The sequence below is a fragment of the Monodon monoceros genome, unplaced genomic scaffold (genome assembly GCF_005190385.1).
Source record: "Monodon monoceros isolate NGI ecotype Baffin Bay Population unplaced genomic scaffold, NGI_Narwhal_1 Super_Scaffold_3, whole genome shotgun sequence".
NCBI lineage: Eukaryota > Metazoa > Chordata > Mammalia > Artiodactyla > Monodontidae > Monodon > Monodon monoceros.
This window is the reverse complement of record NW_021703780.1, coordinates 10,930,290-10,953,517: the sequence shown is the minus strand read 5'-3', so window position 1 is coordinate 10,953,517 and position 23,228 is coordinate 10,930,290. Positions and strand designations below refer to the sequence as shown.

General features: G+C 51.5%; 2 protein-coding genes across 5 annotated transcripts in view; one reads left to right on the top strand and one right to left on the bottom strand.

The window, feature by feature from the left end:
* LOC114907140 (TBC1 domain family member 7) overlaps positions 1-12,258 on the top strand; it is a 48,387-nt gene extending 36,129 nt beyond the window's left edge. The window contains exons 8-10 of one of the 4 annotated variants that reach the window (XR_003796643.1): positions 1,089-1,974; positions 2,324-2,413; positions 3,519-3,724. The gene's annotated coding sequence lies outside the window, so the exon portion shown is untranslated. Of the gene's footprint in view, positions 1-1,088; positions 1,975-2,323; positions 2,414-3,518; positions 3,725-4,764; positions 4,901-8,651 lie in introns of those variants that run through there. The other 3 variants (XR_003796645.1, XR_003796644.1, XR_003796642.1) reach the window with 3 other exon arrangements.
* PHACTR1 (phosphatase and actin regulator 1) overlaps positions 8,470-23,228 on the bottom strand; it is a 535,135-nt gene continuing 520,376 nt past the window's right edge. The window contains 4 exon segments of the mRNA XM_029242440.1: positions 8,470-8,688; positions 12,287-12,427; positions 16,891-16,952; positions 21,839-21,894. Coding sequence (XP_029098273.1) covers positions 8,506-8,688; positions 12,287-12,427; positions 16,891-16,952; positions 21,839-21,894 — 442 coding nt within the window. The 3' untranslated portion in view covers positions 8,470-8,505.

Genomic DNA, 23,228 nt, shown 5'->3' with positions numbered 1-23,228 from the left:
CTTTTTATCTTTTGCTTGTCTTCTGTGTAACTTCTTTTTTTGGGCGGTACGTGGGCCTCTCACTGTTGTGGCCTCTCCCGTGGCGGAGCACAGGCTCTGGACGCACAGGCTCAGCGGCCATGGCTCACGGGCCCAGCCGCTCCACGGCATGTGGGATCTTCCCGGACCGGGGCACGAACCCGTGTCCCCTGCGTTGGCAGGCGGACTCTCAACCACTGTGCCACCAGGGAAGCCCTGCTTGTCTGTGTAACTTTTGATCTCTACATCAAATCTGAATGAAGGCCTTGCTGGGTAGAGTGCTCTTCATTATAGGTTTTTCCCTTTCACCATTTTAAATATATCATGCTACTCCCTTCTGGCCTGCAGAGTTTCTGCTGAAAAGTCAGCTGATGGCCTTATGGGAGGTTCCCTTGTACATAACTTGTTTCATTTTCCTTTTAATATTCTCTTTATCTTTAATTTTTACCATTTTAATCACAATGTGTCTTGGTATGATCCTCTTTGGTTTGGTCCTGTGCTTCTTGAAGGTGGATGTCTATCTCCTTTCCCAAGTTAAGCAAGTTTTTAGCTACTATGTCTTCAGATATGTTCTCCGCCCCTTTCTCTCTCTCCCTCTCTCTCTCTCTCTCCTCCTTCTGGGAGCCCTATAATGCAAATGTTAGTATGCCTGATGTTGTCCCAGAGGTCTCTGAAATTGTCCTCATTTCTTTTTATTCTTTTTTTCTGTTCCACCTCAGTGATTTCCACTGTTGTCTTGTGGGTCACTAATTTGTTCCTCTCTATCATTTAATCTGCTGTTGATTCCTTCTACTGTATTTTTAGGTTCAGTTATTGTATTCATCTGTTTGGCTCTTCTCTGTATTTTCTAACTCTTTGTTCGAAACTTCTAACTTCTGTATTCATCCATTCTTCTCCTGAGCTGTTTGATCGTCCTCGTGATCATTACCTTGAACCTTTATTGGGTAGACTGTCTGTCTCCAGTTCACTTAACTTCTTCTGTGGTTTTATCTTGTTCCTTCACTTGTAACACATTCCTCTGTTTCCTCATTTTGTCTAATTTGCTGTTTTTATTTTTATGTATCTGATAGGTTGGTTACGTTTTCCGACCCTGGAGAAGGGGCCTTTTGTAGGAGACGTCCTACGCATCCCAGCAGTGCACTCACCTCTGGTCACCAGAGCTGTATGTATGCTGTAGGGGTGCCCCCTATGTGGGCTGCCTGGGTTCTCCTGTTGTGGTCAGCTGACTGCTGCTGGCAGTCTAGTAGGTATGGCTGGCCCCTGGTCCAGTTCGTTGCCAGGCTGCTGGTTGGTAGGGCTGGGTCCTGAGACAGTTGGCTGTGGAATCTCAGAGTGTCCTAGGGCTAGGGCTGGCCCACTGGTGGGCAGAGCTGCGTTCTGGGGGTGGGGACTGGGGTTCCCAGATCTAGTGCTGACCTGCTGGTGGGCAGGGCCATGCCCCAGGGGGTCTTGGGGCTGGTGCTTGCCCACTGGTGTGTGGGGCTGGTCCTGGGGTTAGTGTTGGCAGTCTGGTGGGCAGAGCTGGATCCTGGTGTCCGGCTGCAGGGATTGGGGGTCCTGGAGCTGGTGTTGGCCCACTGGTGGGTGGGTCCCAGGGCTAGTGTTGGCACACTGGTGTATGGGGTTAGGTCTTGGGCCCTCTGGACAGGGCTGTGTCCCTGGGCAGCTGTGGGCTCAGGGGGTCTTAAGGCAGCAGCCCTGCTGGTGGGTGGGTCTGTATCCCCACCCTGTTACTTACGTGGCCTGAGGTGTCCCAGTGCTATTCCTGACAGGCTGACTGGCAGAGCAGCTAAGAAGCTGGTGCTAAGAAGCTAGAGAGGATTCCAAAGTGGTGCTTGCCAGCCCCGGTGTTCTCCTGGTAGACAAGCTCCCCAAAATGGCTGCCACAGTGTCTGTGACCCCAGTGTGAGTTCCAGTTGCCTCCTGCCTTTCTGGAAGGCTCTCCAAGATCAGCAGGTGGGTCTGACTCAGGCTGCTTTCAAATTACTGCTTCTTCCCTGGGTCCTGCCTGACGTGTGAGATTCTGTGAGCACCCTTTACAATTGGAGTCTATTTCCCATGGCCCCTTGGCTCTCCTCAAAGTCAGCGTGCTGGCCTTCAAAGCCAAACGTTCTGGGGGCTTGTCTTCCTGGTGCAGGACTCCCAGGGTGGGAAGCCTGATGTAGGGCTTGGACCCCTCACTTCTCGGGGAGAACCTCTGCCATTATAAGTATCCTTCCTTCTGTGGGCTGCCCACCCTGGGGTGTGGGTCTTGGCTAAACCTGCCTAAATCTGCCTTTTTGTGGTTCTTTCTTTATATCTTTAGTGGTAGAAGATCTTTTCTGCTAGATTCCAGTCTCTCTCATCAGCAGTGGCTCTGCAAACAGTTGTAATTTTGTCGTTCCCATGAGAGGAGGTGAGCTCAGCGTCTTCCTGCTCTGCCATTCGGCCAGGTCCTCAAGAGCTAACATGTAGTAAGGCCGAACTCTGTGTCAGACCCTGTGCTGAGCACCTTATACATATTTAATCCTGCCAGGCCTGTAAATAGGTGCCATTATTCCCATTTTACAGATGAGGAAGCCGAGGCACAGTGAGATTAAGTAACTTGTCCAAAGTTGCACAGTTAGTAAGGGGTGGAAGAGCCAGAATTTGACCCCAGGGCATCAATTTGACCCACACTGCTGCTTTGTGACATTTGGACACCTGGGTCAGGAGCTCAGGGTGGATCTGAGTGGTAGCTGTAGACATGGAGTCATCTGAGGCCAGGACAGCACTTAGGCCCCGTGGAGCCAGCCAGGAAACGTTCCCAGCATCAAACTCGTCCTTTGCATTAATAATCAGGGGTAAGTACCCACATCTGAGGTGCCCTTGAACTTGGGGCACTGTAGGGGACAGTGGGCTGTTTCTTAAGCATCACTGCTCAAGCCTACAAGCCCCTCCAGGATGCTTTGCCCAGAGGAAGGGGGAGGCGGGACGGCATAATCTGGTTACAGCAGCTTTAGGACAGGCCCCCACGAAGACACGTGAGACAGCGCAGGTCCCAGTGCCAAGCAGCCCTCCAGGAGGCCAGCCCAAGGCAGGGAGGGGTGGCAGGTGTGGCATCCAAGCTGTTCTCCGAGAGCCTTCCCCAGCAGGACTTACCCAAAGCTTACTCTTTGCTAAAGACTAAGTTTAGTGTTTGAAAAATTCAGATAAACCCAAATCTTAGACAGCTGATGTCCTAAAGGACACTACAGGACACCTAGTTCAGTGTCCCCACTTTCCAGAGGAGGACGTTGATGCCCAGAGAAATTAAGTGACTTGGCCAAAATTGTCCAGTTAGATGTCGTGCCAGGGCCACCACTTCGTCATACGATGATCCAAGGGTGGACACACCAGGTCCTCTACCTGTTGAGAATGTGTAGCCATGACCTTCTTTACTTCGTTAAGACCTTTCTCTTAGGGTGACGGCCAGTTTCCCTCCGTCTTGCAGGCCAGAGCCTGTTGGAGCTGTTCTTACTCGAGTCCTTTCACTCCCCTAGGCAGCTGTAGTCAAGTTCTGACTTAAGGTCAGAGAACTCTGGAGTGAGGAGACGGCAGAACGATGGAGAAGCTCTTCGCCTGCAACCTGCACTCCTTTCTGTAAACCGCTTGCTGCCGCTCTCTGCTGTGGCCCCGCCAGCTTGGCGTCCCTCTTCCTGCACAGGTGGGAGCTTGCGCAGACTGTGATGCAGTCACACGGACCCCCAATAGGGCTTTGCTGCTGCTGCTCAGCAAAGAAAACAGTGCACCCCGCTTGTTGTAAGTGGTCACGCCGATCTTCTGAGGCTGGTGATTCCCAGGCACAGGGAAGGTGGCTCCCATTGGATCGATCTCCCACGCCCTTGCTCAGAAGTGTGATTCCTGGACCAGGGGCATCAGCATGGCCCGGGAGCTAGTTGGAAATGCAGAATCCCAGGCCCACCTAGACCTCGGAGTCAGCATCTGTGCTTTGAAAGGACGCCCAGGTGCTTCCTGGCAGTGGCGCAGGGGAACGGCGCTGTGCCAGGTCCTCTTTCCCAGAGCCACCTTCCTAGGTTACCAGACCAAGGGCATATTATCAACACTCCCACCACCTAAAACGCAGCCAGCAAGCACTGCAGCCCTTCTTGCTTCCCCTAAAACCTTCAAAAAGACAAGACAGGACCAAAAGGTTGAGCGGAGAAGGTCTTTGTCCTATAAAGCAAATCCTCAGGTTGCTCAAGAAAGGGGGCAGATGTAAGTACTCAAAGAACAAAGCTGCCTGGGCTTTCCCTCGGGGCAGTAACAGTTATATTCATCATTCCCAGGTTACTAAAGGACAGAAAGTTGGTAAATACATTTAGATATTCTTTAGAAGATGTTTGGAAGAAAAAAACTTTTGTACGCTAGGACTAGGACTCATCTAGAAAGTTATTTGTGTCCAACGGCCCTTCCTTCACCGATAACACCAAATAACATGAGCTGGTTCTGTGTCCTCATAACTTGCTGTTTTGCCGATGCGCTGACCTACCCCTTCCCCCGACCCCTACCCCAGCCAAACCAAGAATTTTCGGTGGTTCCTGCTGGTGGTCGATAAAACAACACAGGAGTCAAGGAAATGATTTGTTTTTAAGACTTTTTTTTTTTTTGGTTTGTTTTTAAAGAAACTGCATACATCATTAGAGACAAACAATAATTTAAATACCATGCAGTTTCTGTATGTACAAAACCTAGGCCATAGAGATCCAGTTTAATTTGTGTTCTATTCACACTGTCTTCCTCATACAGCCGGTGGCTGTTAAAGCAGAACACAGGAGAGTTCTCTGATACAAAGACAAACTATGTACAGACACCCGGGAAGCAACTGGAAAAAAGCAACCGGCTTGGGGATCAACAGACAACTGGGAAGAAAAAGTTGTTTAAGGTGACCTTCGCCCACTGGCTGTGCACAGGGAGAGCCTGAAATTCCATTCACCGAAGCACACACCATGATTTTCATTCGGCAAATATAAATACACGTTCATAAGCAGGAGAAAAATAAGCTCGGAGGTTTTCATCACATCAACCGTCACGTCGTTTGGTTTCTCTAACCTGACATAAAGGCTAAAGTTTTACAGAGCTTTGAGGGCCTTTGGGGAGGGAAATATCAACAACTTCGAAACACTCAGTAGGCTGATGGCCGTCTCTTCTGTCATGGATGGGGTGGGGACTTTGGGGCGATTTGATTTCGAGAGGGGAACATTTTGAGAACTCTCAACGTTTTTCTTCTGATGCTAATGCAAATGAAAAAGGCTCTAACTGCAGCTTTTCCAGAAAAGGGATGCTTTGTAAACCAGCCAGCCCATCTTCTCTTTCCCCCTTAATATGGAATCGTCATCTTGGAAAGAAAGAAACACATTTTTCAATTGTCATAACAACGTGGCAAAAAGGAAATTTGGATAGATTTCTATAAACACCTCAAGACTTCAAGGAAGGAAAGACAGCAGAGGGCTCATCCTGTGGCCTACGGAAGTTGCGGAGCTGCTTACAGCGGGCTTGGAAGAGCCCAGCTCGCGGGTGGTGACACGGGAGGGGCACCCTTCCACTTGCAGGGAGTTACTTCGGGAAAAGGCTGCCCTGCAGGAGGAGAAGTGGAAACTGCGTTCGGTTTCTTCCACGCACAAAGCGGCTGCAACCGTAGGGCACTTTGGGCGGAAACCCAGGACCGCTGGCTAGCTGCGGGGAACTCGATTTAGGCATCGTGTTCCCGGGGAATCTGAAAGGCCTGGAACCAAGGCCAGCAGAGAAGCCACTGGCCTCTGCAAGGCGTCCAGGCAGTGGAGTGAGGTCCCTTAGGACTCGCTCCTGGGCCAGGGGCAGGCTGACTGTTGCTCCAGGCCACCGCGAGCCACAGGAAGCCCAGACTCAGATCCTGGCCCGGCGGGCACCTCAGCCTGGAAGACGCGCCCGCCGTGGAGGAGTTGCACGGCAGAGCCCCACGTCCCTCGGCGTGCCATCTGCACTTTCAAAGGTCAGTAAGCCTTTCGGGAAGACGCCATTTACAGCCACGCTACAGCCCTGGCCACATCTTCCCTGAATCAGTCACCCCACCCACGGCCGTAGCTATGCAGATTCACCATTCAGAGAAAAAAGGATGGGGTGACACGTCCTCCTGGGGCTGGGCGCCAGGCGCTGCGAGGAAAGCGTGCGCCAGCTTGGCACCAGCCGGCGGGCACTGACTGGAACGCTGCCCCGAGCTCCCTGCCAAGTGCACGGTGACGCCGGCCACAGGGGCCGTGAGCGCCAGCGGAAAAGGAACTGGCCTCACCCATGGCTGTGGAGCCCAAGAGTAAATTGATCCCACGCGTTTTGGGGTGGGGACCAGTTAACTCTTTTTTTGTGAAGCCCAAGCTTGGCAGCTTTCTAAAGCCTGGGCCTCTGTGGTGGGGAGCAAGCCATCACTGGGAGAGCTGGTAGGAACTACAGGATCATGGCAGGATGCCAGGCAGAGCTGCATGGCTGAGGGCCCTACAGGCTCCATCAGGAAGGAAACCGGAAGCAGCTCAAGCGGCCTCCTTCAGAGCGCAGTCAGGGTTTGGAGAGGCCCCTCCTCCACTGCACATCCTACCCTCACCTACCCTGTCACCGCTGCTTTCCTGTGGTCCCGAGAGAGGAGGGTGGTCAGAGATACATCTCCAGTCACCCTCACCAGCATCAAGGGGGAGAGGAAGGATGCTCCCCAGAGAAGCAGGCGTGGAAGGTCCAGCACAGCAGGTGTGGCTGGCGTCTGCCCAGCGCTGGGGCTTCTGCACAGACTCTTCAGTGCAAAGCAAGCCTGGAAGGCCCTCAGGTGCTTCTGGAGGACCAGTCCACCAGCGGCTGGAAATGCAGCCTTTCAGGAATGGTTTCTGGCCTGCAGGCATCGGTCCTCGACTCAAAGGCCATTAACGGCCAAGCCACCCGCTCACCAGCCCTGGGGCATGCAGAGAAAATGAAGAACGTGGGCCAAGCAGTTTGTCACCCCAGCCTTTATGCCCTCAAGAGGGGTCTCATGCTCGCACGCGTGATCCCACCACGCCGCCCGTGGCTGTTGGTATGCGTAAGATCACCCGTGACACCGGGCTTTGCTAATGACGACTTTCCCCTTCTAAACCAGAGCTTCCTGGAAGGCAGCCCGGCTCAGCCTGAGGGGACAGGACAGGCGCTCGTGCCAGCCTTCCAGGCCTGGAGCACACACTGTCGGCCACAGGCTCCCCCAGAAAAGGGCTCTCCCGGGCTTTCAGTTCACAGCCTGGGTGATGCTGGAGGGAGAGGAGGACGCTGCTCCCTCAGCCGCCGCCTCAGGGCCCCCCAACCACGTGGCCCACCTGGAGCCCGTGCATCTGGCCAAGCCTAGAAGGCCAGCCGGACCGCCCGCTTTGCACAGTCATCCCAGGCCAGATCCACCGCCTCGGCTTTCTTTGCACTCTGCCTCCAAAGTGTCTGTCGTCTAAGGCTCGCCGGAGCCTGAACAAACGTGGTACCTGCCAGCCTGGCCGGAGAGGCCCAGGGCTTCTCCTAGTGCTGGAAAGTCTGCGGTGTCCTCGGCCCTGCCCGGGGCAGGGCACAGTCCCTTATCAGCAGTGGCACCAGCACCTCTGACCACGGAGCCGTAACCATCGCCATCCTGCTTGTGTTTCCTTTTCCTCTTCTTTTAAAAAAAGGTAGTTCAGAAGATTTACATCGTAATGGGGAAGTGAATAAATACCAGCACTTATGGTTCTTATAAACTTATGTTTTGAAGACAGCATAGCACTCAAGAGGAATTCGACTGTTAAGGTCGGTGAAACCTAGGAAAACAAATAATTCAGTCAAGACCCAGGGGCTGCGAAAGGTGTCGGATTTGACACTCTAAGATCTCCATCCTCGAATTCCTTGTTTCTGACAGCCACAGGAAGGCTTAAATCTCCAACCAAAGGCAAATAAATCTCCACAGTACCCCTCAAGAACTTTAGGCCCACCGAGTTCACCTTTGGTTTTGGAGAAGTTTAGCCTGGAGCTCCCGGGGGCTCTCAGCCTATGCAAGGGCTCAGCAGCAAGGTGGGGACCCCAGCCTCGCGTCTCCGAGCCAGGCACTGTTTCTCCAGATGTTCACCAAAGGAGAGGGTCAGAAGAACTCAGTCAGCGGCTCCGTCGCTGACTAGCCCTGTGACCTTGTATAAGCCCCTCCTATCTCTCTGTGCTTCAGTTTCCCCAAGTAGCATCACACACGACTGTCTGGGAGAACGACATGGACTCAGGCATGATCCCACTTCCGAAGTCCCATGAGGATTCGGTACTTTATCCTAGTTGGGTCTCCGTTGGCAAGTGATCTTTTCTCCTCAGCTTATGTTCTCATAAGTACCCACCATGTTGGTGGTCTGGCATTTAGCAGATCTTCAGTTTGAATGAGTTAAAAACTAGGCTTTGAGAAGGTTGCGTTCAGCCTGGGCCTTTCATGCTCCTTCCCTTACTTTCAGAAACCACGGTGGAACCTGTGGATCCCCATGTAGCTCTTTCTGTCTTCTCCCCTCACTGCACCCACCACACCACTTGTCCTCCAGAAGCAGCTAGGGATAGTTCAGTTTGCGGGTAAATGTTATAATTTGAGGGGAAAAAAACCCCACTTGATACTAACCTTGTTAAATGTCTACTCAATTCGTGAACTTCCATTTCAGTGCTTTTAAATTCATTGAGCTCCTTCCGAATGGCAGCCTGCAAGGAAGAGAAGCCCATGAGAGTGCAGAGGCTGGAAAGCAGCTCACCTTCTTTTATTCCTATGTTTTCTTTCTTCGACAAAGCCATACACGTGCATAAAACGGATTCTTCCACCGGGAGAAACAAAATCACCTGAGGTCTCCTTTAGAGCCTACGAAGAGTCCCGTCCCCCTAAATCTAAGTTGCGAGCAATCCGATTTGGGATCCTGCCCAGAGCTGTTCCACCTGGGCAGCGAGAAGGCCCTTCCACCTGGCCCACACTCCTGGGTCCTGAGTGCACATATCTTTCTTTGGTGAATCTAAGCTCATCAGAGGCACAGCGATGCCTCAGGATGGATACTTCTAGAGGAGGTGTGTGAAATTCCCCAACCAAATGAAGGGGGTGATGGCCAGCTGCCCCCTTTCCCTTTGACTCATGAAGCCTTGGCTCCTTTACAAGTCTGTTGACTCTGAGGTGATATATTTCGCCATGGAGGGTATGGAATGTGTTTTGAATAACCTCAAACACGCATGAGATAAACCTGAATGACCTCGTCCTCACAGTCACAGATGTGGCCATCGTCTGGGGCCACCGAGAAGGCGGAAGGAGGACCGGAGCAAAAGAACGTCTGGGGTTGGAGAAAACCTTACTTCTTCCTCGGGGCTGAAAATTTAAAACGTGGGCCCATTCCCATAGCTCTTTCTAAGGTTGATACGTGCTTTGATGGGAAGATGATCAGGGCACGGAGAGTCTGAGGATGGAAGTCTTTTTTTTCCATTCATCCAAAAAACTTCTACTGTGTGCATTTGTACTGTGCTAGGTGTATTATGCAAAGAGGAATCAGAAAAGTTGCCACTGTTTGAGAGTTAACAGTCTGACAGGAGACACAAGTGCATAAATAATAATTTATAAAATGATAGGCATCTCTAGAAAGGAACAGATAAAACAATTTCTACTTCAAGTTGGTCGTCCATTTTTGGAGAGCCAGTTCAGATGCCACCCCTCAGTCAGACTGCTTGCATAAGTAAGATTAAGGGCAAGGCAGAAAGCAATTTAATACTTTTTGTTTTTGTATATGTGAGAATTTTTATGATTATAAAAGTAATGCATGAGAAAATGGGCAAGGGACTTGAACAGACATTCACAAAAGGCCAGTCAACATATGCAAAGGGGCTTGAGCTCATCAGAAAACAGGGAAATGCAACTAACCATCCCGAGAAAGCACTACACACCCACCCAAAAGGGCTAAGATGATACCACGTGTTCACCGAAATGGGCAACGATGAGAACTCTCATAAGCCGCTGGGGAGTGTGTAAATTCATACAATCACTCCGGGACACTCTGTGGCATTACTACTAAAGCAGCGAAGCCTCTCCACACTGCAGGACACACATATTCTACTTCTAGATTCAACCTCAGCAGAAACGTGTGCACTCGTGAATGAAAAGACATGGAAAAAGAATGTTCATAGCAGCGTAATTCATCACAGCAGCACTGTCCAGCAGCAGTAAAGCGGGTAGATACATTTTGGAAGATTCGTAACTCTAAATACTATGGTATTTCTCTTTACGGTCCTCTTTGTGCGTATTTTATATTAAAGATACACACTCTGTGCCCTTCCATTAAAAATGTAGTAACAAGCGTTTCTTCCTAAGATAAAGTTATTTGTAAACATTTTAATGGTCACACGATAGTTGACCGTATTCTTGTTACTGTGATCATTAACATGCACTGTGTGCCAGGCACCGTGTTCAGTACTTTGTATTCTCTATCCAGCCTGATCCCAGAGCGCTGTGCTCTAGCACAACCATTGTTTCATGTCCTCACCTACGGCTGAAGTCCAGGCAATCTGCTTCTGCCCAAAGCCCCAGCCTCTGAGGCTGCTGGTCCGTTAGTCCTCAAAGCGTTATCTCCTGATCAATCAAACCATTAGCAACCAGGGCCACCACCTCAGGCCCACTGGCCTAGCCAATTCCGTCTACCAGAGCAATGCTATTTGGGACAAAGTGGACGTGGTACCACACTTGCTGCTGGTGTGGCTGTCCTCCAGTTTATCTATTCCTTTCTGGAAATTTCAACCTTATCATCTCACTCTTACTCTCACAATTCTGCCTCAAAAATGTGACTGAAGACAGGAGATTAAGAACCCTGACAAGGTACTTCCATAAGCTTCCTTTTCTTTTTTTCCTTCCCACTATCCCCCAGGCAAGAAGGAGCTGACTTGACGTTCCCTCTTCTTGGCTGGGGGCTTCCCTCTTCGTTCCTTCCAAGGAAGCTCCTCTTCCTTAAGGCAGTAAAACCACATGGTCTAAGAGAGACCAACGGGAACGTCTTCTATGCCATGGAAGGAACGCTATGGTCTGAGTCCTCCAGATGTAGCCCTTGATATGGGACCAGAAGACTATACCAGCAATTGGTAAATATCCCAAACAAAAAAATACATTGCTCTGCTCTCCAAAAATGTATCTTTGTCTTACAATTACTATTTTTAGTGTAGAGTGAGTGCCTGTCTCACCTCTCTCCTGACCTGTATTTGTTTTCGTTTTTTAAAATTTTTTTATACAGCAGGTTCTTAGTAGTCATCAGTTTTATACACATCAGTGTATACATGTCAATCCCAATCGCCCGATTCATCCCCCCACCACCCCCGGAAAAGTCTTTACATAGGATCAGAATGGCTCCTCCCAAGGAAGGAAGGCACTCGGTTAAAGTGCCTGGCTGGGCGGGGGGTGGGAGGTGTGGGCACTGCTTCCCAGCAGCCCCGGGGGGACCGGACTGGCTCCCTCACAGCTGCTTAGGATTCTAGCTGGTACCTTCCCTTCCCTTGACTGCAGCAAGCACGCTGCAGTGAGTGTGAGCAGAGCGAGGTCACATCTGTGTGACACAACTGCCCGGGGTGGGACGGAGGTGAGGGGTGCCGGTTCTTGGGGCTGCTCACCATGGATTCCTACAGAGGGGAGAGGTGAGGTTTCCACTCGTCAGGACCTGGGGGCTGGCCTGCCCCGGGCGGGGCGGGGGGGCCGGTTTCTGGGAGGTGCCTCTGGCCGCGTCAGTTCCCTCCCCCTCCCCGCCTCCCAAGTGCAGCGGCTTCCCTGGGCTCACACTCCAGCCAGAGGCCAGGCTCCGGGTGACCTCCCGCATGGCCTGTGAGGAAGCCACCTGCCCCGGGAAGGGATGGGGCAAAGGCAGGACTCTAGGAGAAGGTCCCCGGTGTACCCGAGTCCCCTTATTGTCACTTGCACACTGCACAGCGTTATTGTCCTACACTTTTTTTTTTTTTTAAAGGCCCTTACCCTCCAGTTCCTCATGGTGCCTGGATAAGAATCACAAAGGATCCCCAAGCAGAGGTCCCCTTAGATACGTGTATGGATGAAAGGCATCTGTCTTGTGCCTTCTCCAGAGCAGGGGAGGACCAGCTCAGCGCCCTCTCCGCACGCTGTCTGGAGCCCTTGGGGAAAGGTGCCGGGAGCAGCACCGCAGCCTGCCCGGCAGCCACTCAGCCCCCAGTACCGACCCAGGCACCCTGGCTCTGCGCCCAGGCTCCACGCGGTCTCCGGGCACCGGCAAGCTGGAGACCCAGCACCCGGCTGGCCGTGAGGCCCCGCCCCTCTTACTTTGTCGGCAGCGGTGAGCCGGGTCCAGGGCTTGTCGGCCCTGCGGTCATAGTCCTGAGCATCGGCCACCTCCACGTAATCGCTGAAGCGGATGAGGATCTTCCGCTCTCTCAGCTCTTCCACTGTGGGCCTCTGGCTGAGCTGCGGGACGGGGAGATGGATGTGGTCAGCCCATGACGTTTAGATCACTTGGTCCATCCGTGAATTTAGAGGCGGGAAGACGAGGTCCAGAGAGGCAGCTGACGCATCACGCACACGTGAGGGGCAGGGCCCGGGGGACACAGGGCTCCCGATTCCTGGACTTCTCCAGGACCCTGTGAAGGAGTTTACTAACTCATGAGCTGCCTCCAGGCCGTCTCTTAATAACACTGCAGTGTCTCGGTCTGCACACGCGGTGTGTCTTTGTGCATGGGTGTGGATCTTCCCAGGTCTGTCCTACCTTTCCCATCAGGGGACAGAAACCTTACACAACAGTTTTTTTTTTTTTTTTTTCTTTTTCGATACGCGGGCCTCTCACCGTTGTGGCCTCTATCGTTGCGGAGCACAGGCTCCGGACGCGCAGGCTCAGCGGCCATGGCTCACGGGCCCAGCCGCTCCGCGGCATGTGGGATCTTCCCGGACCGGGGCACAAACCCACGTCCCCTGCATCGGCAGGCGGACTCTCAACCACTGCGCCACCAGGGAAGCCCAACACACAACAGTTTCATATTCTCGATTTGTGAATCCACATCTGTGTGTTAAATTTAGTGCTCTCTGCAAGATAGGTTTGTAATACTTTCTGTGTGTGTGTCTTAGACACAAAGAAAGTGTATGTGCAAACGGTGTGCAAACTCCGGGGTGTGCAGGAATGAGAGTATGTTGATGTATGAGGTCAGGGAGACCCTACCCCTCAATAGCTCAAATGAAAGGCGAGCCCACAAAGGCAGAGCTAGCCCGTGTTGATGCCAAAGAAGACTCGGACGGGCCCTTTGGATAGGTCTGTGGTGAAGGAAGGAAACAAGTGAATTATTCAACCATCTCCCAGTGTTACCCGCTAGCATCCTTCCTTTGTACTTTAACAACATAAGGCTGACATTTCTATTATCTCTTCCTGTCACCAGATTTATTTCTTCTGGAGCAACACAGTTGCTCTCTCTTTAGGATGCTGTCAATTCACGTTCAACCGATATTAGTTAAAAGCAATTTTTCTCTAAGCCCTAGACTGTATTTAATTCTATTCACAGAAGATGCAGTCAAATAGAGTCTTACCACAAAGGCCTACAAAACAAACACACGCAAGTGAATCCAAACCACCCCGGCTGTTTTGACTGTATATCACGCAGCGGCCATACACCTTTGGCCGGTGCCAGAATGTCCCAGCTTGCTACCAACTGGCCTACAATGGAAGAGCATCATTAGATGACTGCCTGGCTGGTGCTGAGCAGAATGGTGACAGCTACTGCGAGGCTCCGGACAGGACCAAAGCAGCCTGCTGGTCCCCCTTGGCCAAGGGAGGAGAAACCTGGGGCTCAGAGGCCTACTGGGCTGTGGCACTGGTCACCTGTCTAGACGCTGTGTAGCTCCCGCACAGTCTGTCCCGAGGTGGCCCTGGTTTGCCCGGGACAGGGCATTTTGGCATCAGCTGTGACCCGTCACAGGAAACCAGAGGTTTCCCACACTCTATGGTTAGGGGTGCTGTAAACAAAGCTGGTGGCCTGTCCTGACTCCAAGATGTGAGTGCAGGGTGCTCTGTACTGTCATTAGAGTACGTAGGCATTTACCGTAATACCACAAGGCATGAAGACTTCTACTCCAAGCCCCAGTTTGTATTTCTAAGGACTTACTAGCTCGCCCTGGGGTGTTAGACAAACAGTACTATTTTCTAAGTGTGCCATGACAGGAGAAAGGTTGTTAAAGTCGGAATTTCTAATTTAAATTTCTCACAGTCATGATGTAGATTTTATTAATAGCCTGTCTATGGTAGAGTCTGGAGTGAACAGAAACCTAGAGGTTGGCTCTGAAGGTGAGGGGCTATTGTTCATGCCTGAATCTGGTGGGGATTAGACACGACCACTCCAGATCAAGAAGAGACCGGGCCCAAGTGCCACCAGGGAGTGAGTGAGGAGGACGCCGAGTTCTCCTGCCGGGAGAACAACTGCCCGGACTCTGCTGTGATCCAGGGCTCACACCCCTGGCCACACGGGGCTCAGGAGAGGTGCCTTTGGCTCCTGGATGGCTCTAGCCCTTGGGGTGCGTGAACCCAACTTACTTGCCTGGACACTAAGGAAATCACCTTTGCAGCCAAAGTTGGTTTTCTGCAGACGATGGGCTGGAAGAAGGGGTGGGGTGCAGAGGTTGGTAGCGTTATGTTTCCATCTATGGCAGCAATAATATCGTTTGCAACCAATTACTCAACAACAGGGTACGTTGAGACCCCAATTCCACTATCAATACAACCTGACCCAGGTACATTTCTTCCCTTCCTTCCCTCCTTTCCTTCCTCCCTTCCAGCCATCCTCCCTCCAATACTTCCCATTCATCCAGCCAGCCAGCCAGCTAGCGAGTTTTTGGAAGTGGGAAGCAGGCATTTATTCCAAGATAAAGCATGTAAATTTTAGGTCAGTCTCAATTTGGCTGAAGAAAATGCCTGGTCTGCGGCTCTCAGCATCTGTTACAGAGTTTTATTCTTCTCAGTGTCTTAAACAGAACGATACTGAGGAAATGCTCGGGCTGAGGGTAAGTGAAAAGCACCCCCCACCACTGGCTTCTGCTCTTGGTGTGATAAAGGCTCCCGAGGGCAGAATGTGCCCAGAGCCAGGAGGCGATATGGATTCCCTACCTGCTGGCACGCTCCACATCTCTGTTCACAAAACCAGATGTGAACGCTGCTTCTGGTCTCTCCCTCATAAACAGTTTATCCCTTCACTCAGGCTCATTATCTCTAATTCCCCAAGCCAGTCCCAGGGGAGGCAAATGCTGAAATTACAAGGCAGTTTTCCTGGGAGAAGGAAAGAGAGGTAACCAGGGGGAGGAAGAGGCATTCATCGATAGACTTGAGGACCTGCAGAAACCCCACCCCTAGCATTACCCCTCCCGTGGAAGATGGGTGTGGGAGGAGACCCTCTTCTCTCACCCCGTCCTGCCAAACTATGCAATTAGTCAAGCTTTCCCTTGCAAAATCGAATGCTCTTTTTAAAGAGATGAGAATTAGGTGCATGTCCAGATCTTTCCCTATTACTAGTTTTTAGCAAGAAACCCTAAAGTTTAGGAGAATTTTGGGGTCCCAGCAATCAAGTCCAATGAACTTTATGAAAATCTGATTAAACATTTTTTCTGAATGTCTAGACCTTTCTCTATCAGAAACGAGGCGTCATCACCAGTCTCCCTTTGATACCCTCATCATTTCAAAGACACAGAATAATGCATCTCCCCCGGTCCCCCTCACTACTCAGTCTCAGGGAAAGGGATGCCCTGCGTCCAAAGGCTGGGTGGTCTTAAGGATGGAAGAGTCAGACCTTGACTGGAGTGAGGGCACCTGGATGAAGTGAGGGCCCTTAGCTCTTGTTCGAGTTTCCCACCAGGGGACACCAGCCCGTCAGCGGCTTGTCAGGCCCTTGCTTATCCTACTCCCTTTAATTGGGATGGTGTTTGGCTTGTCACCATATGTTTGGGACGCTCTAAGGGCAAGACAGTGTTGAGAAACACAAATCATCACCTTAATAATTGGTACGATATTTCAGGATCTCTGAATTTCCTCCTTTGCATAATATTTCTAGGGAGAAAAATCCATTAACAAACCTTTAGAAAATTAATTTTAATGGGTCTCTTAACTGTCTCTAAGCTTTGAGTATCTTTCTCTCAAGATGGTCACTGTAGGAAGCTGATGAAAAACACTCTAGTCAGACAGAATATAGTAGTATACCTTCTGTGTCATTAATTAAAGTTGTCAACATCCTCCAAGAATAGCCTCAAATAAGAGTTTATTATCAAAGAGGCCACTCATAGAATTAGATCCACTTGGGTCTACATTACATTGCCAAGCCATCTATTTTGGGGGTTAAAAACATATAAAAATTCTAGCTTTCTGACTTTTATCTAAGTGCTTTTCAAACATCTTCATTAGATTTATCAATACTTTTGGCATTTTCCTAATTCAGTAATTCAAATTGGATTTAGCATAATAAACTCAAATAGTTCTTAGGAAACAGGTCAGGAATAGTATCAGTGGAGACAAGGAAAACTCGCACTTTCCCAGGGTCATAGCAAATAACTGATACATCAGAACTTGTGATTTTGATAATGAATTTCCAGTTGCCTCATGGGGTTACAGTGAATTTTTAAGAACAAAATATTCACTGTAACTGCAAATAGAATGCACCTGACATCAAGTTGCTTGGGGGTAGGCTAGTGTCACAGCCAAAAGGACTGAGGGTCATGAAGGTGAGTGGACCACTGGCCCCTGGAGAGGTCCTGGAGAGTCCAGAGAGCCGCATGCCCTGACACCCGAGGAATGGAACCATTAATGTCACTTCCAATGGGCCGGGCAGCTGCAAGGCCAACATAGGGCACAGCAGGGGAGGGTGGCCCCCTGTCCCGCCCCAGCTCGGTATGGAGAATCGTCTCACCTTCCGAGTTAATCTCCTCTTGATCTCTCGTTTCTCCTCTTGTTCCTCTTGTTCATTCCGAGCTGAAAGAAACATTTAAGATGCTTTAGATTTTGGTAGCGGTGTTGCACAAAGGTGCACCTCTGCAGGTTCTAGGCCAAGCAGCTCAGTTTTTTTTTTTGCGGTGCGCGGGCCTCTCACTGTTGTGGCCTCTCCCGTCGCGGAGCACAGGCTCCGGACGCGCAGGCTCAGCGGCCATGGCTCACGGGCCCAGCCACTCCGCGGCATGTGGGATCTTCCCGGACCAGGGCACGAACCTGTGTCCCCTGCATCGGCAGGCGGACCCTCAAACACTGTGCCACCAGGGAAGCCCCAAGCAGCTCAGTTTGAAAAGGAGGAGAGAGTTCCCGTCCCCTACCCTGGCCACCCTTTCTGCTTGTGGGGACACTTTCCAAACTGCCTGTACTGTTTCAAATGGGTGGTGAGTGGGTTGACCTTATTTTGTTTTACGTCACACGGGGTTTCAAGTCTGCAGGCCGAAACACTGGGCCAAGAGGAGGGGCTATGAGGCAAGGAGGTAGGTCCTGAAAGAGTGGGGTACTATCTGCAGTGACACGGGCATCCGGGGAGAGGTAAGGCTCCCTTCTTTGGACGAGACCTGGGCCTCACGCAGCTCTGCTTCAAGCCTCACAGCGACCGAAGGGGACTTGCTGTGATGTGGCCCTGGTGCCCGGTGCCCTGCGTGGATGGAACAGAAGCCAGGCCCCGCGGGGGCGCCTGCCACCTGCCACAGGAACAAAACGAGGCACGGCTGATGCCAAACGCAAGGCTGGAATTTCAAAACGCTCACCTTTCACAAGTCCTGATTCCATTAATTCTTTGAATCTTCCAACAAGTCCACAGAGCACGGGTGAGGCCACAGTGTGGGATACAACTGCCTACATTTAGACTTCTAAGGAGCGTCTTAGGAGAGCAGACTCCAGAGCTTAAACCTTCTCAGCTCAATATGTGGGGTGACTTAGCATCAGGTGTGTAAAGTGCCGAAGGGAGCAGAGATTCGGAGGACAGAGAACGCGGGAGTATCTAAGTAACGCAGTGACCTTGGGTACCTCACTTTCCTCCCAGGCCTTGCGATGGAAGCACGGATCGCAGCATAATACTGTCTAACTTGAAGAAAAATCACGAACGTCAGCCTGGCTTCCGTGCCTCTGCTTCCTGTCTACTGAACTGAGGGTGGCATCAGAGAGACCACCAGGGCCACTTGATTTTGCACAGGCTGCATCAAAAGGGCCCTTGTTCTCTCATTTTGAAATCACCGTTGGAAATTATGGTTCCATAACTCCATTAACTTACCGCGCAGCGCGCACTCACCCTTGAGTGCTTTCAGTATAGGACAGGGCTTTAAAACAGGGACCCCCTTGTGCCTAGAAGCGGGGTGCCCTCGCCTCTCCTGCCAGCCTGATGGCAGCAACCACAGCCTCAGTTAACTCACGCTGCAGGTGGCAACACCTCCCGCCAGAAGGAACGGCGGTGGTTCAGAGCACAACTCACATCCTTGAGCGATACCCCCGGGGGCACGGTTTGGCCAGTGTGACTGCCTGTGGTGACCAGGATCTTGGACCGGGGCAGCTCCAGAAATGGCCACATCCTGCCGTGGGCCAAAGTCCCCAGGGGTCCCCGCTGCCCCAAACCCCACGCGAGAGCTCCTTCCTTTGAATTGAAAGGTCCTCCTTCCCCGCACCCCCGCCCCCGCCCCAGGGTTCCTTTTAAAAATGAGAATTTCTCTTGGATAGAAACCTGTTCAACTAGTCAGCCATCACTATCTTAGTATGAACTAATGTATCAGAGAGAAACTGGGAGGCAGACTGCCAGCCCCAGAAGAAGGGAAGCCCCCAAGAGCTGCATTTGTAGGTGGGAGGGAGGACGGAAGGAAAGGTCTAGAGTGGATGGTGAGCACCCGGGGGGCAGCTCGAGGGCACTGGGTTGAAATGTACAGACTTGTAGCCATATCAGGGCCAGGAGGGGCCCACGAGACCACCTAGGCTACTGCTCGTGGCTTGGAAATGAGGATAGGAAGGTCCAGGGGGTTTGAGCGGCTGGCCACACACTCCATGGCTAACAGACAGACAAACAGTCCAGCTCCTTTTCTTGCTTGGCTACGCTGCCTCCCCCCCCATCCCATTTTGCTCAGGGCCAGCCCTATCCTCCTCACTGGTTACTGGCCTCAGACTCCACTCGGAGCTGCCTCATCCTACAGGCCCCCTCCCGAGCCGTGAAGGTCGACATCCTGCCCAGAGCACAGAGCCCTCATCGCCTACAGGTGTTCCTGAGGTCCCTCTGAGGGCTAGGGGCCCCAAGCTACCACCTATGGAATCTATACCTTTAGTTCAAAGCCATTTACAAACCCAGGGTCATGAATTCTCAGGCAGCAGGGACCAAGACAGCCCCACTGGGCAAGTGGGAAGGGAGACCAGGAAAAGCCCTCGAGGTCATGGCCTGCTGCCACCATCAGAGAGTACACTGTGTGCTCAGATGTGCCCGGGGTCTCACTGGCTGCCCAGTGGAGCCAGTACTGCCCACAGGGCCGGGCGGCCTGGGGTGGGAGTCAGACCCGGCTTGCAAAGCTCCACCGCCCAGCCAAGCCACCGCTCTGGGCCTCTCTCCTGCACACTTAGAGATGTGGTTCATCCCTTGACTTAAAGCCCAGATGATAATTCTCAGAATACACTGTTTGAGGGTTGTCTTCTGATACCACTAAACATTTCTTGTTTAACAATCACACAAGATTTTAAAAAGAGAAAGAAAAAGCTATTTCGGAAAACAAAATTTCAGAACGCAGGAGGAAAAAAAGAAAAAATACCGACAGGAAAAATAAGCTCCTTTCCGAAAAGTTCTGAAACTGCGACATGATGACCCTGTTTGAATGTGGTCAAGTGATCCTTCAATTTGCAACTACTCAAACGGACAAACACGCAAGAGGCAACAACGAAAGGGAACTGTGGGAACAACTTGTAAGCCCCTGGCTCCCCTGAACCTGAGCCCCCAGGCTCACTGGACGCAAGTAACTGTCTCTAAGACCCAAGTGTCTTTCAGGAGGGTGAGAAAAACCTAACTTGAGGGGCCTGCCCGCCGCCTCCCATGGATCTGGGCAGACGAGGCGTGGAAGCTGGTGCCTTCGGGAAGCCAGGTGAGCTGGGGATTCTCTGCCTTCTCTTTCCAAAACCTGTGCCCTCGCCGAGAGAAGTGCTGTCTTCTGAAACCTGAACAATTCCACAGACGTTTTTAGCCCCTTCACATTTAAGAGTTAGGCTGGGAACCCCAGGTACCATGTGGCCCTGTAAGAAAGTTGTACAGAGATTCCTTCGGCAGGACCACGGATGCGTGTGAGGCACATCTGTGGGAGAAGTTTAAAAGGAGAAGACGAAAGCCCGTTCACCAGATTTCTGGCTTTAGGAACAAATGGACACCTTTTTGTCTTTCTTTCTCTCTAACGTAGACAATTTATAATGGATCAGCTATCAAGTTGGGGCAGAAAGGGAGACACGCCGGCCAAATGCTTCCCCAACCAGGAAAATCATCTGAAAGAATTCTAACTCTGGTTCACGGCAAAGTAAACTTAGAAATTTTAAAGGCACCCCCTTTGTTAGGAACTTCCTAGAGATCTGGGAAATGGGTGAGGTGCCCTCAGGACTGAGGAAGGTCAAGGCTGAAAGGAGCAGCCACTGCGAGGCGAGGGCGTGGCCGAAGCCCGGAGCAGCGCGGCAGGATGCTGGTGGAGGCACAGGGCACGCAGGTGGGTGCCCTGGGGTACGGGTGCTATGGGTCACGACAGCGGCCCCCCCATCACAGCCCTCGCCCGTGACATTCAACAGCAAACCATTTGGCTCGGACCCAGTCGCAAGGCCACAATGAGGAAGGCGAGAAAAGCAAAATCAAGAACATTTTTGTTTGGTCCAAGTGGAAATACCCAGCTACTCACGCAGGGGCCTCACGTGACCGGGGCGTGGGTGTGTGCGTGCGTGTGTGTGCGTGCATAGCACAGAAATTCTGTAAAACTCTGTGTAGCATGTATTTCTCTTTTCTGGAGCAAATCAGAAAGGGATAGACGTGTGGGGAGAAAGGGTCTGAAATTAAACTAAAAATATCTGTTGACCATCTAGAGGGCAGTGTCGGTGAGAGTGTAGCATGATGAAGCTGAGAGGTTTTAGTTTTCAATTGCTGAATATCTCCCCCTAAATTGTGGCATACTGGTTGGTGCCCATGAGATGCTTGATTTCTTTCAGCATTTTAAAAATAGGTATTTTAAGCACTACATGGACTTTCTGTACCTAGGCAAATATCTCTGTGTCCTGAACCAAACAAGAGGCTCATCGGCTTTTTCTGTCCACAGACACAGTGACAGCGAGTTTTGTTGAATGAGAGCCTGGGCAGCTATACCAGCGGCCAGTTGTAGGAGCCTGAGAGGAGGCCAGGAAGGATTTCCCCTTGGAAATGCTCTCTTAGACGTTAGGTTTAATGCTCAGAGGGAGGGGGGATTTTATCCCCAGCAGCTGGCTGCAGTGGAAAGTCACACTTTCTGGTCTTCGTTTTCAAATGGCTACTTGCCCTATTTTAGCCATCAGTATCATATTTGCAGTTTTTCAGCCAATCTGGGTTTAAAGGTGACCCCAACTCTCACTTACTAGTAAGTTCTCTCACTCAAACTTTTCAGCTTCTCTGACTTGGCAGCCCACTAAAGGGCAGGTTCTTGCAGACCCTGAGGTCCTCACGAACCAAGTGCATTCGAATTTGCTTGCTCTGTGGGGATGCTCTCTCAGATGTTCGAACACACAAGGACGAAGCCTCCGCCACCAGAGAGGGTTTCGATCGCTTCCACATCAGCACACAGGAGAAACCCTGTGGCCTGCCATCAAACAATAACCAAAGCCACCACGAAACAGCAGCGCTCGCCACGGGCTCGGTCACTTACGTTTCAAAATGTTCCTCTGCTCCAACTCCTCTGCAGTCGGCCTCTGGCTCAGTCGCCTGCGGAAGAAATCCAGGAAAAGTTTTTGGACCATATCATAGCCTCCTTGGGTTGTTAATCTCCCCGGCCGTCGCAGATACATGGGGCAGGGTCAGCGGCTGGAGGCCCTGTTCCATCCTGTGCTCTGAAAGACTGGCGCTCACCACCAATGCCTCCTGAGTTCCTCGTTTTCAACCCCAGGAAAGGCATCAACGTGATGTCACGTGGAGCCGAACCCCCTCCCTCCATAGGCCCCTCCCCAGCCCTGCTCCTCCGGGCCTCCAGGCGCATGGACTCTTCTCACAGAGGTCCCTTTCTTTCGTGTGGCCTCCCAACTTCTGGAGCATGGCCTCTGCTTTTCTCCCCCCGGCCCCGAGGCTAGAGCTTGCCTCTTGCCATATTTGTGCAGACTCAGAACACAAAGAGGCTCACGGCCCCATGGAGACGGGAGAGAGCACGTCTGTCTGCAGAGAGCAATAGCTGCTCTTTTGGTCCCCACCCATCGCCACCAGAGCCTTATTAGACACAAGGTGGCAAATGAACAGGAACAGAAATGACACTTGGTGCCGGCACGTAATTTAGCCACAACAAGTGAAACATCATAGCCAGGATGTGAACTTGCTATGATGCAACAGCAGGGGCCGGGGGCAGACAGTGGGCAGGCACCAGGTAGGGACAGAAGTTGCCAGAGAATGGGAAGGACACTGAAGAGGAGACTACACGTTCTTAGAGATGCTTTTGCGGATCTGACTCCAAAGGCAAGGGAAACGAGCAAAAACAAGTGTGACTACATCGTACTAAAAAGCTTCTGCACAGCCAAGGAAATTATCATCAAAACAAAAAGGCAACCTAGAGAATGGGAGAAGATAACTGCAAACCATGTATCTGATACGGGATTAAAATACAAAGTATATAAAGTGCTAACACAACTCAACAATAACAAAAAGCAAACAACCCGATTAAGAAATGGGCAGAGGGGCTTCCTTGGTGGCGCAGTGGTTGGGAGTCCGCCTGCCGGTTGCAGGGGACATGGGTTTGTGCCCTGGTCCGGGAGGATCCCGCGTGCCGCGGAGCGGCTGGGCCCGTGAGCCATGGCCGCTGGGCCTGCGCATCCGGAGCCTGTGCTCCGCGATGGGAGAGGCCGCAGGGGTGAGAGGCAAAAAAACAAAAAAAAAAAAAAAAAAAAAAAAAAAAAGAAAGAAATGGGCAGAGGATCTAAGTGTCCATCGACAGATGAGTGGATAAAGATGTGGCACATACATACAATGGAATATTACTCAGCCATAAAAAGAAATGAAATTGAGTTATTTGTAGTGAGGTGGATGGACCTAGAGTCTGTCATACAGAGTAAGTC